Consider the following 27,182-nt stretch of genomic DNA (forward strand, 5'->3'; position numbering starts at 1 on the left):
CCCTGATTTATTCTTTTGCCAAACTGGGATGAACAATTTTTGTAGTTCATCCATGCAGTCTTTAAATGTCTTCCATTGCATATCCACCGTCAACCCTTTTAGAATTAATTGCCAGTCAATCTTGGCCAATTCACGTCTCATACCCTCAAAGTTACCTTTCTTTAAGTTCAGAACCATTGTTTCTGAATTAACAATGTCACTCTCCATCCTAATGAAGAACTCAACCATATTATGGTCACTCTTGCCCAAGGGGGCACGTACAACAAGATTGCTAACTAACCCTTCCTCATTACTCAATACCCAGTCTAAAATAGCCTGTTCTCTCGTTGGTTCCTCTACATGTTGATTTAGATAACTATCCCGCATACATTCCAAGAAATCCTCTTCCTCAGCACCCCTGCCAATTTGATTCACCCAATCTATATGTAGATTGAAGTCACCCATTATAACCGTTTTGCCTTTGTCGCACGCATTTCTAATTTCCTGTTTGATACCATCTCCAACTTCACTACTACTGTTAGGTGGCCTGTACACAACACCCACCAGCGTTTTCTGCCCCTTAGTGAGATTGGGGTTATGTTACCAGGATCTCGATGATATCTTTGTTGAAGTGATTACATTTCCTTTGTGAACTGGATGGTGTATCCTATCTAGTTACGCCACCATTGGGAACATTGGATCTGAACCTGCAAATGCTGGATATCTAAACGAAACACACAAAATGTTGGAAATGCTCAGCAGGTCAGGCAGCAACTGTGCGAGGAGAAACAGTTAACGCTGCAAGTCAAAGATATCCATTAATTGGACGAGTGCAAACATTCCTGTACCAATTAGGAGCGATTCTTAAATACTTTTTAAATTATCCATATAAGGCAAAAAAGGATTTTATTTTCAAAAGAGGAAACAATACATTTTCGAAATGCTCACAGCATCATGTAAATCAGGAAGCTGTCAACTTGTTTATGTTGCTCTCGATTTGATGCCAAGCTGTGCAAGTCATTGTTGAGGCTGTGGAGAGGAGGGTAAACACAGCATATAATTTGGCTCTGTATATTTTTTATTTATTTCACAAGTTGGAGGTGCAAAAAAGCGTGCAACGAGAGTGACCTTAAAAATGATGGGGATGGACAACCAACTTGATGATAAAGTAATGAAGTAAGTAAATCATTTTGATGTTTTCATATCAGTACGGTTCCATGCTCAACTCAAACAATGCAGTTGGAAATAATTTTGATTAACAGTGCCGTTTTTATTACTGAACAAAAATTCAACCTTTGGAGGATTTACCATTGGATTAGTTGGATTTTCAAATGTCTAGTATTGAGTGATAGAGATGATAATTTCACCACATTTGATCCCGAATTAGGGTGGACAGAATATTAGGTGTACTTAACTGACATGTCCCTAAGGAAGACATAAGTCAACATTTCTCGTTGTCGTTTAATATTTATTGACTCCTGCAAAATTGACATAAGAAAGGTCCGTCTGAAAAAGAGTCTCGACCCGAAATGTCACCTACCCTTGTTCTCCAGAGATGCTGCCTGCCCTGCTGAGTTATTCCAACACTTTGTGTCCTTTTGTGTACAAGAAGAGTGAGGTTCAGCTCCAATGTTCCCCGTAACTAGATAGGATACACCATTCATCACACAGGAAATATAATCACTTCAACAAAGATATCATAGAGATCCCGGTAACAAAACACCCATCCCCACTTCCTAAGCCCCCTAACTTCCAGTTGCCCACCCTCAACCTCATCCACAAAATGTCACCTCATCCTCCCTCTCTCAGCTACCGACCAACATGCTTGAGAAAAGATGCAGGTAGAGGAATCAAGACAAAAGGAGGAACCCACAACATTGAATGCAACAATTACATTAAGTATTGTGCGATCATGAAAACTCCCATTTCCCCAACTGTTGTTAAAATAATGTTTGTAATCTTCTCCAGTACATCGAGGATCTGCCTCATACTCTCATCAAAAATGTTGCATGGCTGGTCTATAACTAGCCCAACAGTGAACAGGGGAGAAATTCTTGGTCAAGTGCTTAACATGACACATGAACCGTGCGTTGAATTCATGTCTGTCCACTTGATTTCACTTCAAGCTGAATATGTGAAGGTAAAATCACCAAGTAGCCACCTCTCCTGTAGAGGGTTAGTGTCTCTTAGATAGATTTACTTTCCTGCTGTGTGGGTGGGAGGATAGGATAGGTGTGCACTATAATGGCAATCATTGTTGAATACCCTGCTTATGACTGGAGCTGATGCCCATAAAGTTATAAGGGGCTACGTGTTTAAGGAATCCAGAGGAGATGGATTTAAAGTAATTATCTAAGTAGCAAGGGTTTACAGGATCGAGGTCCTCAAGGTGCTGTGGACCTGAATCAACACACTGCAGATACCTCAGTGCTTCATTGCTCTGTGAGTGTAATTCAATTCTGCTCAAAGTGCAGAGTACAACAAAGTTTTATTTTGTATAATAATTTATATTTCGGCCAAAGAAGGATCCTGACCTGAAACGTCACCTATCCATTTTCTCCAGAGACGTTAGTTGACCCACTGAGTTACTCCAGCATTTGTTGTCTATCTCTTATTTTGTTTTTTCTGCTTTCTAATGGGATTCTGAGGTGATATTGTGCTTTTGGCCAGCTAGCTTGAATTAGGATGCCGTGTTATAGTTTTCTATGAAGTTGATGAGACCACACCTGGAATATTGTGTGCAGTTCTATCCCCATACTATGGAAAGGATGTGATTAAGTTAGTGATGGGGGAGAAAAGTTTCACAAGTATGATGCCAGGATTGAAGGACGAGTTATATGGGGAGATTGGATTGGCTGGAGCTGGGGCAAAGGTAGATGAGGGGTGGCCATTTAGTTTTATGTTTAGGTTTATTATTGTCAAATGTACCAAGCAAGGTGCAGTGAAACGCTTTGTTTTGCATGCTGTCAGATCAGATCAGACAATACTATACATAAATACCATCACGTCAAACCTAAGTACAATAGGTAGAGCAAAGGGGAAAATAACGAATGTAGAATATAGTTCTCAGCATTGTAGTGTAACAGTTTCATCAACAAAGTCCAATGCCTGCAATCGATTTAGAGGTGAATCAGACAGATATTTAGCTTATGGAAGGACCGTTCAGAAGCCTGATAACAGAGGGGAAGAAGCTATTCCTGAGTCTGGTGGTGCGTGCTTTCAAGTTTCTGTACCTTCTGCCGGACAGGAGCAGGGAGATAAGGAATAACCGGGGTGTGACGTCTTTGATTATACCAGCTGTTTTTCCGAGGCAATGTGAAGTGTAGATGGAGTCAATGGTAGGAAGTTTGGTCTGTGTGACGGACTGGGCTACATCTACAATTCTCTGCAATTTCAGCAGCAGAGCTGTTGCCAAAACAAGCTGGGACACAACCCAACAGTATGTTTACGAATGAACTGCAGATGCTGGAAAAATCGAAGGTAGACAAAAATGCTGGAGAAACTCAGCGGGTGAGGCAGTATCTCTGGAATAGGTGACATTTCGGGTCGATACCCTTCTTCTGAACTCTACAGCAGTGCCACTGTGCCGCCCATTCAAGATGAGAGGGAACATCTAAAGGGGACCTGATGGGCATCATTTTTCACTCAGAGGTTTGTGGGTTTGTGGAACATGCTGCCAGAGGAAGTAGGTGAATGTGGATACAATTACAAATTTGAAAGACATTTAGCCAGATACATGGATAGGAAAGCTGAAGTGGGACATGGGCCAAATTCAGTCGAATGGAATTAACTCGATCGGGCAGCTTGGTTGGCATGGAAAGATCATATTTCCATGGTGTGTAACTGTATGACTCTAATTATTTGATCATTCTTTTTCTAGTGTGAAGTCAGCACATTGAATCAAATGAATCAAATCAAACGGATAGCTTTTGTTCCATTATGCTTAAGTGTGGGTGCAGGCCTCACAACCTGTTTGCATTGAAAGCCTCTTGATAGAGATTGGGAAATGTTTCCATTTCCCAATCGTTTTAAAATAAACTCATGCGAGTTAGTTCTCATTTTGTTACATTCAGTATTATTCAGCAACTTTGAAGCGTTGGTTGGATAAGCCCTATTGGCAAGTATTGACTAACATTTTGGTGCTTTGGTGTTGGTGATGCTTTCATTTGGGGAAGACTTCGTTAATGTTGAGATAGACACAAAATGCTGGAGTAACTCAGTGGGGCAGGCAGCATCTCTGGAGGGAAGGAATGTGCGACGTTTCAGGCTTCAGGCTGACAGTCAGGGGAAAGGGAAGGAAGAGATATGGATGGTGACATAGAAATAGAACAAATAAATGCAACAAATATGCAAAAAAAGTAACAATGATAAAGGAAACAAGCCATTGTTAGCTGTTTGCTAGGTGAGAACAAGAAGTTGGAGCGACTTGGGTAAGGGAGGGATGGAGAGAGAGGGGGAATATGGGGATTACTAGAAGTTAGAGAAATTAATATTCATACCACTGGGTTGTAAGCTGCCCAAGCGAAAGATGAGATGCTGTTCATTGGAGATATTGGAGATCATAGTACTACACTATGCAAAATTACATATTAACATCAGAAATGAAAGCATGTACAATTGGGGTATTAAAGTGGTTAAGCTACTGGACCTATATGCAAGGTGGCATATTAGCATTGGGGTGGCGTGGTGGCGCAGCAGTAGAATGGCTGCTTTACAGTGCCAGAGACCCGGGTTCTATCCTGGCTACGATTGCGGTCTGTATGGAGTTTGTAAGTTCTTCCCGTGACCGTGTGGGTTTTCTCTAGGTGCTCCCACATGCCAAAGATGTACAGGTTTGTAGGTTAATTGGCTGCGGTAAAATTTGTAAATTGTCCGTAGTGTGCAGGATAGTGCTAGTGTATGGGTGATCGCTGGTCGGCGAGGACTCGGTGGGCCAAAGGGCCTGTTCCCACATTGTATCTCAAAACTAAACTAAAACTAAAATTAAACCAGTATCTAAAGCTGAGTTATTAATTATGAAGGCACGAGTCCCTTGCTTCACAATAGAAGCTGGAGAATTTAAATTCAAACAGTCAAATTTATCTCTAACCGACTTCTCTTTATTTCTACAATCTCCTGGGACTGATGTTCAGTTGATCGGCTTTAAACTTTTTTTCTTTTCATTCTGTTGCAACTTACACAAAGTTAAAAACTGTGAAGGAAATGTCTTTAAATTTAAAAAGAATGTATTATTTATAAAATAATTAATTTGTTTCTATTTCTCAAATGTCTCATGCTGAAAAATATCCTGAAACATTGATTGTAGCTTAGTTTGTAATACTCTCATTATACTCTACTTAGAAAATGCCAGCTTTAATTCCACATTTTTGATAATTGAACAGAAAAATCTACACGGCCTGAGTCATGCAATATGGAGGGAATACTGTGCTGCCAGAGGTGCTGTAATTTGGATCAGTTATTAAAGTGGAGCACAGTTTGCTCCTTTGGGTAGATGTTGAAGATCGTAGGGCATTATATTGAAGAGGTTTAGATTTAGATTTATTATTGTCACGTGCACCGAGGTACAATGAAAAGCTTTGTAGGGTATTATATTGAAGAGGTTAGGGTTAGATTAAAAGCCCTGTCCCACTGTACGAGTTCATTCAAGAGTTCTCCCGAGTTTGCCGTGATTCGAACTCGGAGATGTATGGTAATGGCCGCTCGTAGGTACTCGGGGCTCTCGTGGAGATTTTTCAACATGTTGAACATGTTGAAAAATCTTCACAAGTCTTCCTGAGCTTACCGCGTTTCCCGAGTACCTGCCGTTAGAGTTACGAGCTGCTAAGAGACATCCCCGAGCTCCGACGTACCCGCTACATTCATTCTACGTGCTTACAATGAGTTTGATTTTTTTTTAAACTCGGGAGAGCTCTTGAATGAACTCGTACAGTGGGACAGGGCTTTTAGGTTTATTATTGTCACATGTACCAAGGTACAATTAAAAGCTTTAGTTTGCATGTTATCCAAACAGATCAGATATACTATACAATACAAAAATACAATCGTCAAACTCAAGTACAATAGATAGAGGAAAAGGGAAGACACAGAGTGCAGAATATAGTTCTCAGCATTGTAGCACATTGTAGCTCACTAATTCCATACTTCTGATGTCCCGGATAATATTTACCCCCCCCCCCCCCCCCCCCCCCCCCCCCCCCCCCCCCCCCCCCCCCCCTCCCCCCCCCCATCATCAACACTGCTGTTTGGGGGGAATTCTTGGTCCACCAATTGACTGCTGTGTTTCTGACATTACTAAATTGATTGCAGTTCATTGGATGGGAAATATTTTGGGATATTCTGAAAAATGGCATACATAAATACAAACCTTCCTTTGCACCCAGTTTTAGAATGCTTGGGAAAATGTAGCATAGATTTGAACTAAAGCTCCAAATGACAAAGAACAACTTAATGAATATCAAAAATTAGTGGGATTGTCAGAAGGACAGATGCATCATCACAAAAATGTAAACTTAATTAAAGGAAATCTTCAAGATGTCAGAGGTCATCGCAAGATGAAAGGAGTGTGTGGACAATTACAAACAATGATTAGGCAGCATCTGCTGGCGTTATAAACCTTTATTCACTGCACTTTCCTATATCCTCTCATATTTTTGGTGTCTTAAGTGTTGCTTTTTGTTATCCCCTCAGATACAACAATTTGAAGACTTATATTTTTTGCTGGCAAAAGTGTGCTGAGAAAATTAAACGAGTCCTACAATTCCTATGGCATGCTTACTCCACTCCTACTCCAAATAACTGGAAGGAACTGCTCGTCCTTTTCCTGTCATGCTTGAGCATATGCGCCATCATCAGTGGCCTCCTTCACAACTGGATGTTTTCATCTCTGAAGTACGGGATGTACATAAGCTGGATCATAACCAAAATGTTTGCAATCATTATGTTCCTGCTTCTCTTCATAGTTCACCCCATGCGCTGTGTATTTACTATTGTAATCCCCACGTTAGGCACAAAACAAGGACGCGATCTCCTCCTTTCCACTTGCTTCATGCTTGTGGCCGTCAACAATATCCCCAATATGATGGGTAACATCAAGATGGTTCTCAAGCTCCTTCAATGCGTTGCAGTGACCTCGATCGATAGCCTTGTGAACTCAACAAAACAAGTAGAGGACATGAAAGATGCACTGGTTAGGGAACTAATAAATGTGCAAAAATTTGTGGAGAACAAGTTAGCTCAATCGAAACAGAAATGGGAATTTAATTCAGATTTCAATCAGTCGTCATTGAAGAACCACCTGCAAACAATCGGCAACGAAATCCAGAGTAATATTTCAATATTTCAGACTTTACTCAGCGAGATCACACTGCACACCAACAGAGCACTTGCTGCCTTTGTTTTCTTTTATTTGGCCATCAGCTCAATTCGGTATCTCAAGGGCTACCTGACAAATCTGGAGTTTGACAATGTGTACATTACTGGCAAGTTAACACAGCTGCTGCCAGCAAAGAAGGGGAAGCCCATGCTGAAACGAAACGCGAGCAAAACGTTAATCAAATCCACAGGGTTAAAAATGTCATCAGATGAAGTGGCCAGATGTGTCAAGCACATGGTACTGAGCACGGCGTATTTAGCCCTGTCCATAGTGATCATAACGACAGATTTTGTCATCTTTAATTTCACCTCAAGGGTGCTGCAATTGACAGTTGACATTCCACCCATACCTGTCGAAATGGGATTCATATACAAAGTAAATATGCTTTTACGATATTTCTTCCATTGCCCTTCTTTTCAGACGTTGGCTGTTATTCATGTTAATAATAACAGTGACGCAGCTGGTAGAGCTGCTGCTTCACAGAGCCAGACTCCCGTGTTTGATCCTGATCGCGGGTGCAGCCTGCATGGAGTTTGCATGTTCTCCTTGAGACCGCATGTGTTTCCTCAGGATGTTCCGGTTTCCACCCACATCCAAAAGACATGTTGGGTTGTCAACTAAATTGCCGCTGGTATGTAAGGAGTGGATGAGAAAGTGGGGTAACATAGAACTAGCATGAATGGGTAATCAATGGTTGGCATGGATATGGTGAGTCAAAGGGCCTGCTTCCATCCTATATCTCTAAACTAAACTAAACTAAACTAAAGAAACAGAGGAATAAATGGGTAGGCGCAAAGAATCTCTTGCACAGAGTAGGGGCATCAAGAACCAGAGGACATAGGTTTAGGTGAGGGGGGGGGGGGAGATTTAATAGGATCCTGAGAGGTTACAAATGGTGGTGGATGTATGGAATGAGCTGTTGGAGGAGGTAGTTGAGGCAGGTACTATCTCAACGGTTAAGAAACATTTTTTTTTTTTTTTTTTTTAATATTTTATTTTATTAGAAGTAAGCACAGTCATATGGCACCAAAGTGCCTAATATATATTTTCATAATACATTTTATGTACAACTTCTTTTTTTTTGTTACATTGAAAAAAGATGAGAATAAGAAAAAGAGGTTAGATAGTAAAGGATAGAAAAATGTGAAATATATAGTGTGTGAAGAAAGAAAACGAGTAAATGAAGAAAGTTGAGAGAGAAAATAGTGAAAAGAAAAGGAGATCATTATTTATAGTCTTGACCAACCCTCGTCCAGTCCTGAAACAGTTATTTTTTACAATTGTGTTGCACCATATGATTCCAAAAAAACGACGAATGGAGACCAACTCGTTATGAATTGGTCTGATTTATCCATTAGGAGGAATCGCATTTCCTCAAGATGAGCGGTGTCCAACATACTTGCAATCCACATTTTAAGCGTTGGTATTGATGTACCCTTCCAAAATTTAAGTATTAATTTTTTTGCTATTATTAAACCATAATTAAGGAATAGATTTTGAGACGGGTTCAATTTATTCCCATCTTCCATTACACCAAATATAATCATTTCAGTATTAGGTTCCATTCTTGTCTTGAATAATTTTGTAAGTATTTCAAAAATATCATTCCAAAATCTATAAAGTTTTATGCAGGAAACTAAGGAGTGTGTTATAGTTGCCTTTTGGGCTAGACATTTATCACAAGTGGCGGATATATTTGGATAAAATTTGTTCAATCTTGTTTTTGAATAATATAATCTATGTACAATTTTAAATTGTATTAGATTATGTCTTACATTAATTGAACATTTGTGAATATATATCAGGTATTTTTCCCATTTAACCTTCGTAATTTTTATCATTAATTCCCGTTCCCACTCTTCTCTAAGTACCTCTGTCGATGGTAGGTCTATATTTAGAATACTATTATATAAATAGGATATTAATTTTTGTGAGTCAGCTTCAATATTCATTGCTTCTTCCAATAAGTCAGGAGTTACTTTTTGATATCCTTGTATATATTTTTTCACAAAGTCGCAAATCTGAAGATATTTAAAATATTGGTTGTTTTTCAATTTAAATTTTAATTGTAGTTGTTGGAATGATAGTAGGTTTCCTGTTTCGTACATATCCCTGATCCTTCTAATTCCGAGACTTTCCCATTGGTTATATGTCTTATCAATAAGAGATGGTTTAAATAAAGGGTTATTCGCAATTGGCATTAACAGTGATAGATTTCTTAATTTTAAAGATAATTTTATTTGTTTCCAAATTCTTATTGTACCATATATAATTGGGTTCTTCTTATATATTGTGTTATTCAGTTTTTTGGGGGAAAAGAGGATCGTTCCTATATTACAAGGATGACAATCCTCCTTCTCCATTTTTATCCATTCTGTCTGTTGTGTAGAACTATCCAACCAATAAATCATATTCTTAATATGCACTGCCCAGTAATAATACATAAAATTCGGAAGTGAAAGTCCCCCGACCTCTTTTGGTTTACATAAGTGTTTTTTTGTGATTCTATGTGATTTATAGTCCCAAATATAATTTGTAATGTTAGAGTCTAATTTTTTAAAAAAATATTTTGGTATATATACCGGTATAGACTGAAATAGGTATAGTAATTGTGGTAAGAAGATCATTTTTATTGCATTTATTCTACCTAATAATGATAAGGGAAGTGTTTTCCAAAATTTAATCTGTGTATTAAGTTTATTTAATAAAGGTATGAAATTAGCATTGAATAATGCTTTATATTTTCTAGTAATCTGAATACCCAAATATTTAAATTTTTCTGTTGCGATTTTAAAGGGGAACTTCAGTAAGTGTGTAGGTTCTTGAGGTTTTAATGTCATGATTTCGCTTTTGTTCCAGTTTATTCTATATCCAGAAAAAGACCCAAATTCCTCTATTAAGTTTAATAAATTTGGTATGCTCGTTTGTGACTTTGTAATATATAAAAGTATATCGTCTGCATATAATGAGATTTTATTCTTTGAGTCCCTGGTATTATAGCCCTGAATATTCGGATGAATTCTTATACTTTCAGCCAGGGGTTCTATCATAAGGGCAAATAGCAGGGGTGATAGTGCACATCCCTGCCTATTACCCCTTGATAGTTGAAATTTTTGAGATAACATGTTATTAGTTAAAATTCTTGCCATCGGTTTATCATATAATAATTTTACCCATGTTATAAAATTCTCTCCCATGTTAAATTTTTGTAGTACTTTATATAAGTATTGCCACTCTACCTGATCAAATGCTTTCTCTGCATCCAAAGAAATAATTGATATATCTTCTTCCTCTACTTTATGCGAGTACATTATATTAAACAGGCGTCTCAGATTATTAAATGAGTATCTTTTAGGTATAAACCCCGTTTGATCAGGGTTTATCAGTTTACTAATATATTTGCTTAATCTACTTGCTAAAATCTTTGCTAAAATTTTCTGATCTGTATTTAAAAGTGATATAGCTCTGTACGAGCCCGGATCTTCTAAATCTTTATCTTTTTTTGGAATAAGCGTAATAGTTGATTCTGTTAGTGTTTCAGGTAGTTTGTTTTCTTTAAAAACATGGGAGTATAAATTAAATAAATAAGGGGCCGTTATCTCCTGAAATTTTTTATAAAATTCATTATTAAAACCATCTGGTCCCGGTGTCTTACCATTTTTCAACGATTTTATTGTTTCACTTATTTCTTTGATTGTAATTTGAGCTCCTAGTTCCTCTTGTTCCAAAGGGTCCAGTATTGGAAGATTACAGTTATCTAGAAATGTTTTTATTTTACTATCTTCTATTTTAATTTTAGATGTATATAAGTTTTGGTAAAATTGAGCAAATCTATTATTAATATCTTTAGGTAATATTAGTAATTCGCCTTTCTCTGATTTAATTTTGGTTATAGTATTTTCCCTTTCTTGTTTTTTCAATTGGCGAGCTAAAAGTTTATGTGGCTTGTCACCAAACTCAAAATGTTCCTGTTTTGTAATTTGGAATAGTCTTATTACTCTTGCCGATAAAATTCGATTAAGTTTAAATTTCAGTAATACTATCTTATTGTGTTTATCTGTCGTGGAATCTTTGGCATTATCCAACTCTAACTGTCTGATTTCTTGTTCTAACAACAATTGTTCTGTCTTATTCTTTTTATTTTGAAAACTTTGGTATGAAATTATAATTCCTCTCATAAATGCCTTAAAAGTTTCCCATAATAAAGAAGGCGAAGTACCTGGTATATCATTTGTATCGAAAAAAAGTTTCATTTGTTGTTTTAAATATTGATATCCTTGCACGTCATTTAAAATATGTGTATTAAACCTCCAAAAAAATTTTTTACCCGGCATTCCCTCAAATTTTACTGAGAATGTCAACGGAGAGTGATCTGAGATACTACTAATGTGGTATGTTGGGTTGTTTGTATAAGGCATTAATTTCATGTCCACTAAAAAATAATCAATTCTTGAATAAGTTTTATGCACCGGAGAGTAAAACGAGTATTCCCTTCCAACTGGATTAGCAGATCTCCATACATCTATTATATTAGTATTTTTTATATATGTATTTAGAAGTTCGCTAGTTTTAGATTTTAAATTACTCTTCTTTTGTTTTGATGACTTATCTAGATATGAATCTAAAACACAGTTAAAGTCCCCCCTATTATCACATTTTGGTAATTAAACTCTGATATTATATCAATAATTTTATCAAAAAATTGGGGGTTATCAAAATTCGGAGCATAAATGTTTATCAAAGTTAGTGGGGTTGCATAAATTTCACCCGAGACTATAGTATACCTTCCCTCTTTATCTGATATAGTATTCTTTAATTTAAAAGGAATACCTTTCCTAATAAGAATAGCTGTACCCCTAGATTTAGAAGTAAATGAGTAGTAGTATGTTTGGCCTATCCAATTCGCCTTTAATCTTATTTGTGTTTGTTGTTTCATGTGGGTCTCCTGCAAAAACATTATGTCGCTTTTCAACGATTTTAGTTGGGCAAAAATTTTACCCCTCTTAATTGGTTCGTTGGCACCCCTTATATTCCAACTACAAAATGTAATTCCTCCATTCTTTATTTGTCTATCGTCTTGCATTGTAATCAGGGTAATATTCCTGAATCATATGGTGCAACCAAATACCTCAGAATTTTAGGACTTGGGTGGTCATCCCGGTTCATTAGATTTATATTGCATCTCCTTCTTGTAAAGTGCCTTAGAAAAAGAAAAAAAGAATGTGATATACAATTACTTTCAAAAAAATTAAACAGATAAAAATTGTGCTTTAAAAAAAAAGGTGCTATTAAGGTATCTAAGGGAAGATACCTTAAGGACGAATAGCCATCAATGATGGCAAAAAATGTATCGACCTCCGTGATGTTGTTATACATTGAGCTCCTCCCCCTTGGTGAATCCTCATAAAAAGTTACATACCGTTTCATATTTTGTCTTTTCTTATATGAGTTTATCAAACCAGTGCGTGACAGCCGAGAGAAAAAATAAAATTTTAAAAAAAAAAAGTTACCAGGAAGAGACATAAAGAGTAAAAAAAACCCCAAAACAAATATAGAACACAACATATACACGATTTTGTATAAGTATATATGTTAAGAAACATTTAGACAGGAACATGGATAGGACAGGTTTAGAGGGATATGGGACAAATACAGGCAGGTGGGACTAGTGTCGTTGGGACATGTTGGCCAGTATGGGCAAGTTGGGCTGAAGGGCCTGTTTCCACACTGTAAGATTCTATGACTCTATAACACAACATCATTGAGGATCATTTATAGAGGGTTAGAACTGAAAAGCAGATACAGATGAGCCCCACAATACAGTATAGGAGGGGTTTCATTCCCAGAAAACTGTCTATTGCAATTTTCCATAATAGGAAGCCACTTCATCTAAGCATGCATCAAGAAATGCAACTTGAAAAATATATAATTTTCTGGTGATTTATTTATAAGCAAATCTGAGGAACACTGATTTTTTTCACGTGAATTCTATACTTGCAAATTTATTATGTATCTCAAGCCTTGGCTTGTGATTTGTGAATTCTGTAAGGGCAAATTTCCTCAACCCAAACACCCATAAGGTAGAAGTTGCCTGTAAGTCAGTGTAAAGTGGATACATCTTGTCTGCATCTTCATGTAAAGGTTGTAGAATCATTAAAGGAAATGCAAAAGAAAAATTGCCAGCTGTTTTAAAAAAAAGTGAGATTAAATCAAATGGGATATATTGAACATTGTTAGGCTTTGTTTCTCTGGAAAAGTGCACACTGCAGACTTAAGGTCTTTAAGATTTCATAGGATAAATGTAAAGAAGACATTCTCATCTGCAGAGTAACTAGAAAACAGAGTATAGACATAAGATAGTTACCAATAAATTCAACAGGAAATTGTTCTCCTCAGATTTGCTTATTGTATTTTGGAGCAGTTCAAGCTACCGCGGAAGTTAGCTGTTAACCAAATAGAAATTCCCACTTTGGAGTCAGAAGTTTCTCTTCCCATGAGAGCAAAGAACATGAAGGATATTGAGGAAGAAACATAAGTAATGCCGAATAAGAAACTGCAGACGCTGGTTTATACTGTTGATAAGACACAAAATGCTGGAGTAACTCAGCGGGCCAGGAAACATCTCTGGAGAAAAAGAATGAGTTTGAATTTGAGTTTAGTTTATTGTCACGGGTACAATGAAAAGCTTTTGTTGTGCGCTAACCAGCCAGCAGAAAGACAATACGTAATTACAATCGAGCCATCCACAGTGTACAGATACATGATAAAGGGAATTACGTGAATAATGTTTAGTACCATCTACCTCATTGAAGACTATGTTTGATCGGAATTTTCTGAACTTTATAAGATAAAGATAAAGTTCAGAAAATTCAATCAAACATAGTCTCCAATGAGATAGATGGTAGCTCAAGACTGCTCTCTAGTTGGACCCGAAACGTCGCCTATTCTTTTTCTCCAAAGATGCTGCCTGACCTGCTGAGTTACTCCAGCATTTTGTGCTATTTTGGGAAGATTAATAACATTCTGCCCATTTTCTGTGGACATATATATGGGATCAAGACGACACTCTGACCTAACCTGGGAAATCACCTCTCCAGGATTATTAGATCATTGTGACTGCACTATCGGCTTCAGTTTAACATTTATCTACAGACAAGAAATTTGGAACCTGTGGTATAATTCAAGAACAGAAGCAGAAACGGGACCTGAAATTACTTAGAACTTTCAGTTCTTCATTCCTGCCAATACCCCCTGGAACTCCCAATCTCACGTTGGGAAATTGGTAGAATGCATATGTGATTTCACCCTCTAATCCTTCCACTTTCAGTAATCATACATCGTGTCTAAAGATGTGTGATATACAGCTACTCTCATTCTACATTGCTCTATTCATGAAAACAACCCTCTAATTCAAAATGGTTCCATTGTTAAGAACAATCCTTTTCTCCCTCTCTCCTGTCGTTTTGGCACAGCGATTGAAAGACTTTTGTCACTTACTCCACCCATCTGGTAAGAAAACTTGTATCCACCTATCACTTGGAAACACAAGGAACTGCAGTCTGAACTCTGCTGGAATCTTGGCAAAACACAAAGTGATGGAGTAACTCAACGGGTCAGGCAGCATTTGTGGAGGAAATGGATAGAGGATGTTTTGGCTCGGAACCCTTTCTCAGACTAATTATAGCAAAGGGGGTAGAATTACTTGTCAGGCTTTGTCCCACCACCCGCCTCTCTTTTCCCCACTTTCTTCCCCACCCCTCCTACTACAGTCTGAAGGAGGTTCCGAACTGAAATGTCACCTATCCATTCCCTCCACAGATGCTGCCTGACCCGTTGAGTTACTCCAACACTTTTAATTTTGCTCAATATTTTAGTATCTACAGGCACTTGTATCTCCTGATATTATATACAGGTTCTAGCATACAACCAAACGAAAGTGGGATAATTGAACAAAACAAGGGCAAGATTGATTGTAATGTTTCAATTGTTATTTGGGATAAAAATGAACGTGAAATTTTAATTTAGAGATACAGCATGGAAACAGGTCCTTTGTCCCACCGAGTCCACGCTAACTAATGATCACCAGTACACTAGCTCTATCCCACATACTAAGGACAATTTGCAGAAACCAATTAACCTACAAACCTGCATGTCTTTGTAATGTGGGAGGAAACTGGAGCACCTGTAGAAAACCCACGACATCACAGGGAGAACATACAAATTCCATGTTTTGTACAGCCCCTGTGCCACGCTATAGTTTTTATTTACAGATTACAATTTTCTGTGTAGTATATGTCTTTATTTATGTAAGAATTAAACGTGAATTGGTCTTTTCCAGGTAGATGTGGAGACCATAATAGATCGAATTTTGAACAAAAGGCTCGTCCCAATTCAACTGCGAAAGGAAGCAAATTTTCCTTGGAATGTCACCCTTGTATCAGATAGATGCATATTTCATCCATCTCACCCAAATGTCCAGATCATTTATGTCATCTGTCTGCTTTATTATATTGCCTATATTACAGTGTTTTTGGAAACCTATGCATTGCGTGCACGAAGAAAGATTTCTGCAAGCTTCTTTGAGCAACGGGAAGATGAAAGGATCAAATATCTCCATCAAAAGTTGGTAAAAGATTCAGAACATCAATTCAGTGACAACATAGTTGTTTTCACTGTGTCAGAACAATGTCACGTAAGCTTTAAAGGACAAAGTAAAATGTGATTGTATCCTATTGGCCTGTCATTTTTAGTTACATAAGAAAGAATTGAATTGCACCTCAGATCCCAAAGTACTGTACATGCAACATTTCTGTACTAACACAGGAAAAGCAGTATCCACTTTGCGCTCAATGTGCTTTCAAAAACAATAATGCTATCATGTTCAGCTAGAATAGTAGAATAGAATAGAATAGTTTCTTTATTGTCATTGTAACATGAACCATGTACAACGAAATTTAAAAATGTCAGCCAGTCAGTGCACCATTCAACCATTTCTAAAAGCTAAAGATACATACAAGATAAAATATTAAAAGATAAACAACTAAAATAAATATCATGAAAATAGCACGCATAAACACCCAACCCTCCATCCTTCTGTCAATTTCACAGTGTACCACAGTTCCTTAGTATGTATCGCCCTTGCGTTCCTTGGCGGCTACATTTAGTGCTTTTATAGCAGTGGGGTAAAAACTGTTTTTTAGTCTGTTCGTCCTTGTCCTTGTAGATCTGTACCGTCTGCCTGACGGCAACAGTTAAAACAGGGAGTGTCCGGGGTGGGAAATGTCCTTTATAATACTCTGGGATTTTTTGATGCAGCGGGAACTGTGTAAGTCCTCCAAGGTAAGGAGAGGGCAGCCGACAATCCTCTGGGCGCTGTCAATGGCCCTCTGGAGCGCTTTCCTCTGAGCCGCTGTGCAGCTGGTGTACCACACGCATACACAGTATGTTAGTATGCTCTCAATGGAGCACCGATTAAAGGACTAGTCTTTTTAAGTGATTTTAATTGAGCGAAAATAGAGACGAAATTGCAGGAACCCTGGCTGGCACATATGAATCATCATTAGACATGGGCTAGTTTTATTTTAGTTTTAGAGATACAGCATGGAAACAGGCCCACCAAGACCATTGATCAACCGTTCACACTAGTTCTCTGTCATTCCACTTTTGCTTCCACTCCCTGCACACCAATTTGCAGAGGCCACTTAACCGACCAAACCACACACTATATATGTGTGAATGTGTGTTTGTGTGAGAGGCAAGATAGAGATAATAGACGTCAAAGTTCCCTCATGTATCAGAAGCTCTATCATCTTTGACCACAACTGTTTGCGGGACAGCCACTGCAGTGACTCCTCCAGACCACTGGGAGTCTCGCGGCTGCAAAAGGCAAATTCAGTTAAATGGACAGATTAGCGTGAAGGTTTTGCAAACTCCAAGGTGTCCTGAACCCAATCTGCAGTATTGTCATCTTCACATCAAAATAGACATTAGACCAAAATGGTCAAGTTCCCAGATTAAAAAGCAGCATCAGTTCAAATACAATGATAGCATTGTAGAATTTGCATTCAATTTTAACAAAAGAAATCTGAAAATAAAAAGCGGAGAGGAGAAAAGGCGACCATAAAATTGTGGGATTGATGTTAAAGTCTAGTTGGTCAGAAAAAGTATATGCTTCAGAGAAGGAAAATATTGTTCTTTGGTCCGCAGTTGCTGCTTGAACAAGTGTGATAATGCGATAAACGGCTATATTATTTTGTAAGAGCCATTTAAAACTAAATGCAGTTCTGTAATCTGCTATAATCTACTGAGTTTGTATTTGCTTTGTTTAATTTTGCTTTACAATAAACCTGATATAATGTTTTAATCTGGAATACAGCACCTGTCAATTAAAAGTCTTGGATCAATTAAGTAACACATCATTCCAAGTGCATAATATCATCAGCAAAATGATTAATCTCTCACTCTGTAGTGTGCCAGTCTAAACTAATTTTTGAAGATCATATTTACTTCATAAAGCACGTAGTTTGACCTGTGAAAAGAGCCACTGAACCAGGTGAAAAATGAAATAAACTACAGTTCAATGTGGATAAATGTGAGGTTATCCACTTTGGTGGCAAAAACAGGAAGGCAGATTATTATATGAATGGTGTCAAGTTGGGAAAAGGGGAAGTGCAACAAAATCTGGGGGTCCTTGTGCATCAGTCACTGAAAGTAAGCCTGCAGGTACAGCAGGCAGTGAAGAACGCGAATGGCATGTTGGCCTTCATATCAAGGAGTTGAGAATAGGAGCAAAGAGGTCCTTCTGCAGTTGTTCAGGGCCCTACTGAGACCACACCTGGAGTATTATGTGCAGTTTTGGTCTCCAAATTTGAGGAAGGGCATTCTTGCTATTGAGGGAGTGCAGCATAGGTTCACCAGGTTAATTCCTGGGATGGCAGGACCGTCATATGTTGATAGAATGGAGAGGCTGGGTTTGTATACTCTGGAATTTAGATGGATGAGAGGTGATCTTGTTGATACATACGATTATTAAGGATTTGGACACGCTAGAGGCAGTTCCCAATGTTGGGGGAGTCCAGAACCAGGGCCACAGTTTAAGAATAAGGGGTAAGCCATTTAGAACGGAGATGAGGAAAACCAGAGGGTTGTGAATCTGTGGAATTCTCTGCCTCAGAAGGCAGTGGAGACCAATTATCTGGGTGCTTTCAAGAGAGAGTTAGATAGAGCTCTTAAAGATAGCGGAGTCAGGGGATAGGGGGAGAAGGCAGGAACGGGATACTGATTGTGGATGATCCGCCATGATTACAGTGAATGGCAGTGCTGGCTTGAAGGGCCGAATGGCCTACTACTGCACCTATTGTTTATTCCTATTGTCCACACATGCTGATCATCTGAAATCTAGTTCCTCCCTTTCCCAGTCATGAAACATAAATTATTTCTCTTTCCACAGACGCTGCATGACCTGCTGAGCATGTTCTGTTTTCCTTCCAAAGACACAACATTTTCATGAATTTTTAAGGTTGAGTAACTTAAAATCATAGAAGAGGGTTGGATAGTTTTGAGAATGGACTACTGTTTCCTCTGAAGAAATCCAGAACAAGAAAACGTAATCATAAAATTAGAATTGGCCAATTGCTTGAAAATCGGGCAGTGTGTTTTCACAGTGACTGATGGATCAATTGAAATTATCAAAATAGGAGGTTAATACAGTATATTTATTCCGATGATAATATGAAAATAAATGGATAATCAACAGGTTCATAGAGATCAAGTCCCATCACCAGTCTGAGGAAGGGTCTCGACCAGAAACATCACCTATTCCTTCGCTCCATAGATGCTGCTTCACCCGCTGAGTTTCTCCAGCATTTTTGTCTACATTCAATTTTTCCAGCATCTGCAGTTCTTTCTTAAACAAGTTCCATCAACAATTACTCAGCAGAATGATGGGAAATGGTTAGAGGGCTGGAAGACTGATTTTTGTACCAAAGTTTGAAAAGAATCGAGAGTATGAGATAGCACAGTAACTTTGCTATTGCAAGTCTGAAACGCCCTAAGCCCTTTTCCCCCAATTACGTAATTGGTTTTATAATGCAATTTTCTGTAGATTTTAGAGATACAATGTGGAAACAGGCCCTTTGGCCTACCGAGTCCACGCTAATCAGTGATCATCCATACACTAACACTATCCTCTACACACTAGGGACAATTTACGATTTTTTTTTAACCAAAGCCAATTAACCTACAAACCTGTACATCTTTTGGAGTAGAGTGTGTGAGGTAACCAGAGCCATGTGGTCACAGGGAGAATGTACAAACTCCATTCAGACAGCACCCACAGTCAGGATCGAACCCGTGTCTCTGGTACTGCAAGGCAGCAACACTACTGCTGTGCCACTGTGCCAAAATCATGCAAGATTTCAAAGGGAACAGAACTATCACATTATAACATTACACCTGTACCTGGACGAAATCCATGCAATCACAGGAAGAACCTGCAAACACCACACATATAGCACTTGCGGTCAGAAATGAACCCGGGTCGCTGGAACTGTGAGGCAGAAGCTCTATTATTTGTACTGCTGTGCTATGCCATACTCTAGATTCTTTTAAATTTAGGATCTTTAAAAATAGGTTTACGTTTATTATAGAAGCTGCAAGTCAATTTGGATAACACAAAGATTATACCTAAGTTATACAAGATAGTGAGAAGAAAAAATTATGCAAAAACACAACAGAAACAAATCCATGGCAGTGCAAGAGTATTTCATTGCTAAGTAGGATTGGGGTTGTGCAGGTTGACTCAAGAGCCTGATGCTTGTAGGAAAGTAGCTGTTTATGTGGTACTTCGGGCTTCTGTACCTATTGCCTAACAGTAGCAACGAGAAGAGGGCATAGCCCTGATGGTGGGGATCGTTGATGATAGATGTCACCTTCCAGAAGCAGAGCCCCATGTAAATGATTCACAGGGACGGGAGAGAAGTGAGTAGTTCGGCGGAGGGGGGAAAGCGCATACAGGCTGGCCGACCATCGGAACCAACTCACACCCATTTAACCCTCTTTGTCACCAAAGACCAGGGCAGGTGTGGCAACTTTGATCTCTCCTCAGTGCGTCCCTTCTCTGTCAATGTGGTGAGGATTGCTGTGACTCTGGGCGTGCGGAGGGACCAGACTGTCCCCAACTCTGCTGCAGCTGACGGGGACGTTGCCAGGATTTCGCCCCTGTGTGTCTGCTGCCCCGCTCCACCGGCCCCGTGTGTGGGCGCTGCTGACCCACAGCGCATGGCAGTGCAGCCACACCGAGGGAGACGGGGCGGAGAGCGGCCGTGACTGGACAGCGCTGACCGCGGGGGTGCTGTCCCGAGGGATGTGCTCCATCGGCCGCTTACACCTTGCTCGGATTCAGAGCAAAGATACTAGAGCATTTGGTTCAGGGCACTCAGTCACCCGCCACAATTATTTACAGCGCAAAAATTGATCATTTCGATGATTTTTAACAGGTAAGAAAGTAGCGTTTCGTGTGTTAACAGTGGGAGGCTGCCATGTCCGTGCTCCGTGCGTCACGCCCTTTGACTCGATGACCTTATGTGCAACCCCCCAATAGCAGATAACCCATCCCCAAATGTTCTCTTCCCATACACGCCTGCCCACCTAGTTTTCTTTCTCCTTTATTCATCTTTCCCATCTGGCTCCATCATCTTCTCCCCAATCCCTCCCATCCACACCCACATTTAAAAAAAAACTGGTTCCAGTTCCAAATTCCAGTCACTGGTTTGTTTTCATGTAAATGGAACACAAATGGAAGTGTTCAACCAATGCTTGAAGTGCATGGAAAGATAGAGCGAACAAATGCCAGGATTAAAGATGGCGACACCTATAGCGTCACACAGCCGTAGTCGATGCCGGGACACTGGAGGACCGCGGGCACCGGTCATCCCTGCGACACCACTGGCGCTGGGATATAGGATTGTGCCGAGATCGGGCCTGCTTAGGGATCGTGCACCGAATTGGCGGCTGATCTTACAATGTAACCATCTTATGTTTCGGTTTGGAGAAACGCTGGGAAGAAGAGGTGAGAGGAAATTTGACGATTGAGCGGAAGGGGGACAGGGCTGTCGCGCACGAAAGTGGAAGTGGGGAGGGGGGAGGATAGAAAGAGAGGGGAGGGCAAGGGGGGGGGGATAGTGAGAGGAGGCGAAGAGATGGGATGTGGAGGAAAGGAAAGGGAATGGAGAGGGGAGAAGATAGAGAGGAGAAAGGAGACGAGGTCAGGAATAACCGGGAGAAAGGGAGGGAAGAAGTGAATGCAGAGGAGGGGAAGATAATTTAAGGGATGGTTCCAGAGCCTTGCTCCTGCCCGCCAGGTACAGTGTGGAAGCTGTCCATAGCACGGTGGCAAATGGATCCATTCAATGGGGAGGGTAGAAAAAAAGTCTGAAGAATCTCGCTCCGAAATGTCACCCATTCCTTCTCTCCAGAGATGCTGCCTGTCCCGCTGAGTTACTCTAGCTTTTGGTGACTATCTTCGGTTTAATCTTCGGTGTCTATCTGTAGTTTCTTCTAACACAGGTGTACAATGAAGGGTTGACCTAATGCAGTTGGACTTCAGCTGCAGGCCAAAAGCAGAGAGAGGATTTTCCTATTTGGGGTATGTTCAAACATGGAAATGGATAACAAAAAATCATGTCCCTTGAAACTCTTGTGGAATTAAAAGAAAATGTATTGTTCCCCATCAAGCAAAAATCATAACTGTTAATCAATTAAAAACAAAAAGTTATTTCAATTTTGCAACAGCACAGGCTATATATTAATCATAAGTACACACATAACTCTCAAATTTAGATTCTGCCCCCTTTCCCCAATACTATAATTTGGATGAAAATCATTTTCTAACACGAGAAAAACAGTTCTGATAAAAGATCAACACCTGAAATGTAAATTCTGCTTTCTGACCTGCTATGCTTTAAAATTTTTGCAATTGCGTTTCATCATCTTCAATATTTGAGTTTGGTCCTTGTATTGAATTTTTGATTCACATTTTCCATGCGTTTGATTTTCACTGCAGATTTTCTTGCACATCCTACACCATGGCGACAGATACTCTGCAACAGGATGACCTGGGGGCACTCGCAAAGCTCCGTGTCAAAGATTTTCTTCAGCATTTCCAGATGATCAAACAAGGCGCTGAATCCAAAATTTACAGAGGACATTTCCTTGGAAAGCCAACCATTGTGAAAGAGCGGTTCCCCAAATCTTACCGTCACTCTGCTCTGGACAAGAAACTCACGCATCGCAGGACTGTTCAAGAAGTACGATCTATTCTCCGGTGCAGGAAAGCTGGTCAGTGACTATTGTAATGTCTTTTGTTTGCTGAAGTAGAAAGGCTGTCAACTTCTGAAATACAAATGGTTAATATTTGAAATGAAAACTCATTGAAAGAAAATTTGTAATTTTAAATTGCAGTCTGTCACTTCAATACTTGTTTATAAATTTTGTTGTGTTTTCCCTTGACCTTTTGTTTTTTGCCTCAACTTCAATGAATATTCAAGACTTTTACATCAGAATTTTGTGTCTGGTTGAGTTTAGGATGTTGCAGTGAGCTTCCAGTGTTAATTTTAATTGGCAAAAAAATTGTGGGAATCTCAGCCTCTGCCTCTGGGTTTTAGGAATTGCCTGTGCCTCTCTCTGGAACATCAGAGGTTGGAGTTAGACGATATCTATATTACTAAAAGTCTGATCTTGACCACTTCATGTTGTTCTGTATATTGATTTTAGAAAAAACGCTGCCACTTATGGCTGATTTTTGACCATCTGACTCGGAGTCCCCCTCCACTGCGCAGGACAAGAGGATTTTTCCCTTCGATTAAAAATAAAAGAGTTATTAGTGTATAAAAAATGTTGAGATTCTCTCTCCTTAAGGCTATGCCCCTTCCGAAGGGACTATAAAACCCAGAGGTGTTGAGTGCCTCAGTCAGTCTCTGCAAGATGTGGGAGCGAGAGGGTCATGTCTCTCAGTCCGAGCTGTAAATAACACTGAACACATGTGTACTAAACTATGAGTGGTTTTACTGACCTGCCAGCACCCTTAATGTGGTTTGAAAATATAGTTTGGAAATGTTAAAGCTGTGTTGCCTTTGGTTTGGAAATGTTAAAGCTGTGTTGCCCAATTAACGTCGCCTCGCCCAATTAACGTCGCCTCGCCCAATTAACGTCGCCTCGCCCAATTAACGTCGCCTCGCCTAATTAATGTTGCCTTGCCTAATTGAAAAGTTGGTTTGAGAATGCCTTAGTTGCCTTGCCGTCTATATAATTAAAAGTCTAATCTTGACCACATCCTGTTTGTGCTGTATATTGATCTTAGGAAAAACGCTACCACGTACGGCTGTGATTTTTGGCCATCTTACTCAGTCCCCCTCCGCTCATCAGGTGCCGAAGATTTTTCCCATCGATGAAAAATAAAAGAGTTATTAGTGTTTTAAAAATGTTGAGATTCTCTCTCCTGTCATAGAAACATAGAAATTAGGTGCAGGAGTAGGCCATTCGGCCCTTCAAGCCTGCACCGCCATTCAATATGATCATGGCTGATCATCCAACTCAGTTTTCCGTACCTGCCTTCTCTCCATACCCCCTGATCCCCCTAGCCAGAAGGGCCACATCTAACTTCCTCTTAAATATAGCCAATGAACTGGCCTCAACTACCCTCTGCGGCAGAGAGTTCCAGAGATTCACCACTCTCTGTGTGAAAAAAGTTCTTCTCATCTCGGTTTTAAAGGATTTCCCTATTATCCTTAAGCTGTGACCCCTTGTCCTGGACTTCCCCAACATCGGGAACAATCTTCCTGCATCTAGCCTTAAGAATTTTGTAAGTTTCTATAAGATCCCCTTCAATCGGGGAGTGCCGTCAAACGCTCATCATATGTTAACCTACTCATTCCTGGGATAATTCTTGTGAACCTTCTCTGGACCTTCTCCAGAGCCAACATATCCTTCCTTGGACATGGTGCCCAAAATTGGACCCAAAACTTCCAAAAGCTTATCACATCGCACTTGGCTGAGAGAAATTATATCTGCTGTTCCTGGGCACACTTTACCAGTTGATCTAGATACTTTTGTAACCTAAGACAATTTTTTTCACTATTCAGCATAACATCAATGATGGTGTTGTTTGCATGCTTGCTAATCATGCCTTCTACAGTCTCATCTAAATTGTTAATATCTTCAACAGATAATAGGGAAGTCAGCACTAATCACTGCAGCGCACCACTGGTCAGTCTCCAATCTGAAAGTAAACCCTTCTTCCCACTTTCTTGGTCCGGCAAGAATTAGGCCAAACCATGAAAGGCCTGATAGAGTGGACGTGGAGAGGATGTTTCCAGTAGTCGGAGAGTCTAGTTCTGGAGGGGGCAGCCTCAGAATAAAAGGATGTACCTTTAGAATAGAGATGAGGGGAAATGTCTTTATCCAGAGCCTGGTGAATCTGTGGAATTCATTGCCACAGATGGCAGTAGAGACCAAGTCATCGGGTATTTTTAAAGAGCAGAAAGATATGTTTTTGATTGATAAGGGCACCAAAGGGTACGGGGCGATGACACAATGGGGTTGAGAGGGAAAAATAGATAAGCCATCTTCGAATGGTGTAGTAAATGCTATGAGCCGAATGGCCCAATTCTGCTCCTTATAAGTTACTTATGAGCACTAGGTTTTACAAATAGCACGATGATATTGGTGAATTGGGCGCTAAAGCAGAGTAAAATTGCAAGCACTCAAGTCATATTTCAGCATGAGACATATTATCCATGAGATGATGAATAAAATTGTTAAAAGTCAATTTAATTTTTATTTTTTAGGTATTGCAACCCCTGTGGTGTATTTTGTGGACTACAATGCAAGTTGTATGTACCTTGAAGATTTAGTTGGAGCTATAACCGTCCGTGACTACGTAGCTTCAGTCCAGAAGTCAAAACAGGATACAGAACAACTTTTTCCCTTGGCTGAAAAAATTGGCCTGATCCTTGCACGAATGCATGATGAGGATGTTGTTCATGGGGACCTCACCACTTCCAACATGATGATACGTCAGCCTGAGAAACAGTTTAGTTTGGTACTAATTGATTTTGGACTGAGTTTTATCTCTGCTCTGCCAGAGGATAAAGGAGTTGACCTTTATGTGCTGGAGAAAGCATTTCTGAGCAGTCACCCCAATACAGAAAGCGTGTTCCAAGTCATCCTGACAAGCTACTCGAGCGCTTCCAAGAAGTCAGCTCCTGTAATAAAAAAGCTTGATGAAGTTAAACAGAGAGGACGGAAGAGGTCAATGGTTGGATAGTGATATTTTTTCTTTTTATTTTCTTCTCTCCATTTATATGTACAAATCTTTTGCACAATAAATCTTTGTAATTCCATTTATTTCAGTGAGTTTCATTTTGTAGTTAGTACATAATTTTAGCGTTCTCCTTCCTACCCATTTGCCCCACGTCATTTATTGGAAAGTATTGGAAGAATCTTTTGGGGAAAGAGTTTCAGAAGCAAATTTAATCATATGGTCTTTGCACAAAGTGCTGGTGGAACTCAGCAGGTTGGGTAGCGTACCTGGGAACAGGAATTGGTGATGTTTTGGGTTGGAACCCTTCTTCAACACATATCATCCATAGTCTCCAGGGATGCTGCCTGACCTGCTTAGTTACTCGAGCTTTTTGTGTTTTTGTGTCTATCTTCGATGTAAACCAGCATCTGCAGTTCCTTTCGGTGTCTTTTTTTATAAAGCAGCATCAGCAGTTGTTTTCGGGAGCAAAGAGATGTTAAACATCTCACAAAGTCTAATCCACAATTCTATTATAGTTTTTAGCAGTCAATTACAATTATAATTGGACAGAAAGTAAGATCTATATTTAACATCAGTTAGCCTAGCTATTCAATTGGATTTCCGTTACTCAGTTTTGTAACAGGTTGAATGTCGCAACTTAAAATTTAATGCCATGGACTTGCTGGTAATGCTAGCATTTATTGCATATATTTCCCTTAAATCAAGTGGCCATTTCAGAGAGCAGTTGAGTGCAAGTGTATCATATTGCTCTCGGGACTTTTACTCGAATGCCCTGCTGCCTGGGGACATCTTAACTTTTCTGTGCTTTTCTAATATGGTTCTGATGTTTATTGACATGTGGGCCAGAACACAGAGGTAAATTCTTGCATGTCAAACATATGTCATAATTTAGTGGGAGTGGCGGCACATAACGGCAGCGGCTCGACTACAGTCGTCTGTCTTTTTTTATTTTTGTCTTGTTAAATGTATGTCTTGAGTTTTTTATTATTTTTTTTAGCTGTGTATATGTGGGGGGTGGTGGGGGGTGCTGTGGGGGAAACCGTTTTAAATCTGTTCCCTGTGCGGGGACCCGACTATTCCCTGTCGGGTCTCGGATGTCGTTGGGCCTAACATCGTGGAACCAGCGGCGACCTCCGGCCGGGACTAACCTGAGGGCTCCAGTTGCAGAGCCTGCAGAACTGAGATCGCGGAGCTGGCCAACTTCGGAGCGGGAAGAGCTGTGGTGGTGCGTGGCTGCGACCCGACTTTTGAGTTCGGAGGCACCGGCCGCAGACCCGGTGGACAGGAACATCGGGAGCTCGCAGGTCCCTGGTGGGAGACCGCTTTTCCGAGCTCCGCAACGGTGACTTCTCCCGCTGGAACCGCGGGTTTAAGGACATGGAGCCGGGGCCTAACATCGCCCGGCGTGGTTTAAACGTCCTCAGGATTTACCATCCCCTGTCGGGGGCTTTAACATCGGAGCCCCAGTTCGCCTCGACACTGCAGTTGGACTGCTGAACCGCGGGAGAAGGA

At 39.9% G+C, this 27,182-nt stretch overlaps 2 protein-coding genes and 1 long non-coding RNA gene across 7 annotated transcripts in view; 2 read left to right on the top strand and 1 right to left on the bottom strand.

Annotated features, from left to right (window-relative positions):
- Window positions 1-27,182, bottom strand: part of LOC129707276 (uncharacterized) — a 95,987-nt gene that overhangs the window by 61,797 nt on the left and 7,008 nt on the right. For both annotated transcript variants that reach the window (XR_008725166.1, XR_008725165.1), the window contains exon 2: window positions 22,301-22,741. This is a non-coding gene — a long non-coding RNA (uncharacterized LOC129707276). The remainder of the gene's footprint in view (window positions 1-22,300; window positions 22,742-27,182) is intronic.
- ocstamp (osteoclast stimulatory transmembrane protein) lies at window positions 949-18,214 on the top strand. Its single transcript, XM_055652184.1, has 3 exons — window positions 949-1,155; window positions 6,667-7,726; window positions 15,690-18,214. The coding sequence occupies exons 1-3, from the start codon at window positions 1,115-1,117 to the stop codon at window positions 16,071-16,073; spliced, it is 1,485 nt and encodes a 494-aa protein (XP_055508159.1). The 5' UTR covers window positions 949-1,114; the 3' UTR covers window positions 16,074-18,214.
- On the top strand, window positions 20,616-25,749 carry tp53rk (TP53 regulating kinase). Of its 4 annotated transcripts, none has more exons than XM_055652186.1 (4): window positions 20,616-20,847; window positions 21,917-21,995; window positions 22,413-22,687; window positions 25,195-25,749. In XM_055652186.1, exons 2-4 carry the CDS (start codon window positions 21,940-21,942, stop codon window positions 25,671-25,673), a joined length of 810 nt encoding a protein of 269 aa, XP_055508161.1. In that variant the 5' UTR covers window positions 20,616-20,847; window positions 21,917-21,939; the 3' UTR covers window positions 25,674-25,749. The 4 variants fall into 4 exon arrangements, with proteins under 4 accessions (XP_055508161.1, XP_055508163.1, XP_055508160.1 ...); XM_055652185.1 differs by lacking the exon at window positions 20,616-20,847 and adding an exon at window positions 21,267-21,419; XM_055652187.1 differs by lacking the exon at window positions 20,616-20,847 and adding an exon at window positions 21,277-21,419 and having other exon boundaries at window positions 21,902-21,995.

The sequence above is a fragment of the Leucoraja erinacea genome, chromosome 21, assembly GCF_028641065.1.
Source record: "Leucoraja erinacea ecotype New England chromosome 21, Leri_hhj_1, whole genome shotgun sequence".
NCBI classification, from domain to species: Eukaryota; Metazoa; Chordata; class Chondrichthyes; order Rajiformes; family Rajidae; genus Leucoraja; species Leucoraja erinaceus.